Source organism: Chaetodon auriga, chromosome 10, assembly GCF_051107435.1.
Source record: "Chaetodon auriga isolate fChaAug3 chromosome 10, fChaAug3.hap1, whole genome shotgun sequence".
Lineage (NCBI taxonomy): Eukaryota > Metazoa > Chordata > Actinopteri > Chaetodontiformes > Chaetodontidae > Chaetodon > Chaetodon auriga.
This window is the reverse complement of record NC_135083.1, coordinates 13,039,114-13,043,358: the sequence shown is the minus strand read 5'-3', so window position 1 is coordinate 13,043,358 and position 4,245 is coordinate 13,039,114. Positions and strand designations below refer to the sequence as shown.

The 4,245-nt window shown below is 40.0% G+C and overlaps 1 protein-coding gene across 1 annotated transcript; it reads right to left on the bottom strand.

Moving 5' to 3' along the window:
- Nucleotides 1-492: 492 nt before the first annotated feature.
- Nucleotides 493-3,398, bottom strand: LOC143327209 (uncharacterized). The gene is made up of 4 exons (XM_076741437.1): nucleotides 3,238-3,398; nucleotides 2,309-2,649; nucleotides 2,136-2,216; nucleotides 493-2,057 (listed from the first exon to the last, which is right to left on the bottom strand). The coding sequence occupies exons 2-4, from the start codon at nucleotides 2,622-2,624 to the stop codon at nucleotides 1,777-1,779; spliced, it is 678 nt and encodes a 225-aa protein (XP_076597552.1). The 5' UTR covers nucleotides 2,625-2,649; nucleotides 3,238-3,398; the 3' UTR covers nucleotides 493-1,776.
- Nucleotides 3,399-4,245: the final 847 nt, after the last annotated feature.

Here is a 4,245-nt window from a genome sequence, read left to right as displayed (position 1 = left end):
TTGAACACTATTGACACATGCTTAGACCAAAGTAACAAAACTTGAAGTTTTTGTTACTTTACCTTAAACACAGTGTAACCATACCCTAAACAAAAGTGCTGCTTTGCAATTCTGCAACACACTTATTCCTTCATACTTCACACTGTTTCATACATTAGACACTTCGTTCACAAATGAAATCTCAGGGTACCATTGGCAAAACACATCCATTTAAAATCCAAAACACACTGGGTAATTGGAAATACTTTGACAAAGGATTGTTAGGTTTTGATAGCAGAGTTTAAGTTTGACGTAGACGTGAATGGTTTATTTCCCCGTGTTGCATCTTATTTGCTTGTGTGCAGAGTTTTGACACAATGAGCCAAGTTTTGCAAAAAGTGTTCAAGCAACGGGCAAAAACCGTAAATGCCCCTGTGTATATAAAACAAAGTTTTCCCAGTTCTTCCTTGAATAAAAGGATAATGAAAATAAATACAGCGGCATGATCAATAAAAAAGACTAAACTCAGTTTTTTATTTTATGGTAATAAAAGCTGCACTATCATAGAAAGGTGGTAAAATGATAAGTGTACCTCTGTCCTTGAACGTGAGGGCTCTTGCTTAATGGTACTGTGGGGAAATTCCATGAAGTAGTAACGTCTTCAAGCATTGTTTTAATAAAAATTAAAATTAAAATTAATAAAAATGAAGATGATGATGTGATTTCTGCTGGGGTTTGTACCAAACAAGCATAATGATTCATAGGCTGGAGCATCAGTGTAGCAGCAGTGGTTTTTTCCATCTGGCAGCTGCTCCAGTAGCGCAGCATAGCAAACACCCGCTCCACGTGGAGTGAGTCCAGAGCCAGTCTGCCGATCTCCCTCCAGGATCTACCAATGGTGTGAGCCACAGTCATCAGCTGCTTCTCCTTCACCAAGCGAGAGCCTGTGTCACGAGACAGAGGCGGATAAAGTAAGTGACGGTCCTACAATGAGGAAGAGCTGTGAGTGGAGTGTGACCCACCATAGTTACAGATCTTTCTGGATGGGATGATCTCTTGTAAATCAGGAGGTGTTTGTCTCTTTCTTGATGTTTGTTTTTTGCATGGTAATCAGAGAAAACCTCTGAATTTAATATAGAAATCTAACTATTTCTTTATGAGATTACTGGTAATGCAGAGCAGCCTTTATTCTTTCTTGAATAAAAGGAAAATGAAAATCAATACAGCAGACACGATCAATAAAAAAGACTAAACTCTGTTTTATATATTATCGTAATAAAAGCTGCACTATCATAGAAAGGTGGTAAAATGATAAGTGTACCACTGTCCTTGAACACGAGGCCTCTGACTCAATGGTACTGTGGGGAAATTCCATGAAGTATGTCTTCAAGTGCTGGTTTTTTCCTAACAGGGAATGGCAATCTCTCTGATGAGGACAGAGCTAAACAGTATACAAAAGATGTCAGGATTTCAGTGGGAAGGGTAACTTTTGCATTTCATTTTCACTGGAAAAAAAAGATGATGATGATGTGATTTCTGCTGGGGCTTGTGCAAGACAAGCATAATGATTCATAGGCTGGAGCATCAGTGTAGCACCACAATGCATCACGTATACAGTACTGGTATGTTGGGGCATATTGTTCCTTTATTAACCAACTGCAGCTTCTGTGATTTGAATACTGCAACCAGCCGAATTTGCAATATTTTAATTAATAGTTCAGCCCCAGATGAGAAATATATTCATTTCCAGTAAGAACCCTTCAAAAGGGGTTTCAGTGTTAGCAGTGCCAGAGGGCCTCAGTCAGTCTCCACCAGAAAGTCAATGCTTTCAGGAGGCAGCGCCCAGTCTTTCTGACTGAGCAGGGAGTGCAGGTGAGCAGCAGTGGCTTTTTCCCTTTGGCAGCTGCTCCAGTAGCGCAGCATAGCAAACACCCGCTCCACGTGGAGTGAATGGTCCTCTTCAATCTGTTCCAGCTTCACAGAGGGGACGTCCAGAGCCAGTCTGCCAATCTCCCTCCAGGACCTACCAATGGTGCGAGCCACGGTCATCAGCTGCTTCTCCTTCACCAAGCGAGAGCCTGTGTCACGAGACAGAGGCGGATAAAGTAAGTGACGGTCCTACAATGAGGAAGAGCTGTGAGTGGAGTGTGACCCACCATTGTTGCAGATCTTTCTGGATGGGATGATCTCTTGTAAATCAGGAGGTGTTTGTCTCTTTCTTGATGTTTGTTTTTTGCCTTGTAAAGAGAGAAAAATTTGAATTTCATATAGAAATCTAACAGCATTTCTTAATGAGATTGCTGACAATGCGGAGCAGCCTTTGTTCTACCTGACGGCAGCGTGTTGACTTGCAGATCTTTAATAAAGTGAAGCAGTGGGAAGGTGTCCTGCAGCGCCTGCTCGTTCAGTAGTTCCAGCAGACCCTGTGCTGCTTCAGGCCCCCTCTGGATGATATGATCCAGCAGGTCTGTCACCTTCTCACTGGGAATACGGCAAGCTTTCACCTGCTGGTAGCCGTGAGGAGACAGCAGACAGCGCGAGTCCGCGTGCTGCAGGACAAAGTCGGCATCGGCACTTAGGATTTCTATTAGCTTGGCCTTCTGGCTCCTGAGTAGCTGGACTTCAGCTGCTGGTTCCTCAGTCATGGCTGAATGTCACTTAAATCAGCTCCTGAGAAGTTAAAGTGATGAGTAATGAAAGCAGAGTTCAAATGTGAAATAACTGTAAAATGATTACTACATATCAACTGTCTTTGATTAACAGATATTGATATATAACAAAGAAAACATAATAATATTCTCACATTTATTCTATCACTGCACATGACTCATGTTTGTGGTGACAAGTTGTTACAAACACAACTTCATATCTGAATGTTTTAATGAGATCTATGTGGCTACAGCAGCTGGGAGGTCTTGACTATGATGCTGTTTACCAACTCAGTTACTGCTTTTATGTGAACAATGAGCACATACAAGTATAGTCTATTTAAGTTCATCTACAGACCGACTGGCGTGCACCATTAGTCTGCAGCAACTCATCAATGTCTGACTCAGCTTGATCAAATAAGAGCTAAGAACAGCTGAGGACAAGCTTCATTCAACACAGTATGTCTGTTTAATAGATCAATGTTTTTGTTTTGTTTTGTTTTGTTTTACATGGTGAAACTGCACAACAGTATTTACGTGTTGATGTCTGGACTTCTGGTCTCAGCCAGCACAGCATCTGTTCACGGAACAAACAAAGTAAGACTCTTACCATTTACTGTAACACCTGGACTAACAGAGAAAAACACGGTTAAACGAACAGAGCTTTTAGCAGACAGACAGCAAACACCTCCGCTGTCGACATGGTTGTGATCACGGAGTCTTCCTCGTTATTACTCCCGCTGCTGTTTCTTCTTTACTGCAGCCTGAATTATTTGTCTGTGCCAGCGTTTCCTTTCTGTGTGCTTCCCTCCAGTGGATGGATGGTTTAGCTGCAGTAAGCTGCCACGACTGAGAGGATTTGGGGACACCTGGTGGAGCTGATGACACACTGCACTCAGTAGTGAGGAAAGAACTCGGAGAGCTTTTTATTTAAGAAAAAAATCAAGATAAGATAAGATAAGATAAGATAAAGAACCATTTGAACGAAACCAATAAAATAACAAGAAAGAAAATAGAATAAGAAATATACAAACTCCATACAGTAATATATAATAGAATATATATAACATTTCTATGTAATAGAAATACAATACAATACAATACTATGATAAAGCTTCTAATACAATTAGATAAATAGGAATATAATATTGTTATCGTTTAATATCGCTAAGTATTATAATGTAATGCTATATTGCATTATTATAATGTTATACTTTAAATACTACTACTCCCAAAGCAATACTACTACTACTACGTCTAATACTATTAATAATAATAATAACAACAACAACAATGTGTAATCAGGGACAGTTGTAAAATTAAGAAAAGTAAAAGTGTTAAATTACTGATCCATTATTAATGTGTAAGCAGCGTCTATCCATCTATCTATCTATCTATCTATCTGTCTATCTGTCTGTCTGTCTGTCTGTGTGATGGTACGGATGTGTAATGCTGTTTCACTGAAATGAACTCAAATTTCCTCACCAGGAAACAAACACTCGCGGTTGTTGTTATTCATTTAAACTGTACACTAAATGGTTTCTCCGCCTGAGCTCTCCTCGTCAAAACAAAATGCTCAAACATTCATGTCGACGCAGAGAAATGTGTTGTTGTTCAT

What these genes read in the sequence shown, in the direction of transcription:
- LOC143327209 (XM_076741437.1), bottom strand. Translation starts at nt 2,624, where the DNA reads ATGACTGAGGAACCAGCAGCTGAAGTCCAGCTACTCAGGAGCCAGAAG. An exon ending in AGTCAACACGCTGCCGTCAG is followed by an intron (nt 2,217 to 2,308) that starts GTAGAACAAAGG and finishes TCTCTTTACAAG; the next exon opens with GCAAAAAACAAACATCAAGA. An exon ending in CAGAAAGATCTGCAACAATG is followed by an intron (nt 2,058 to 2,135) that starts GTGGGTCACACT and finishes CTCGTGACACAG; the next exon opens with GCTCTCGCTTGGTGAAGGAG.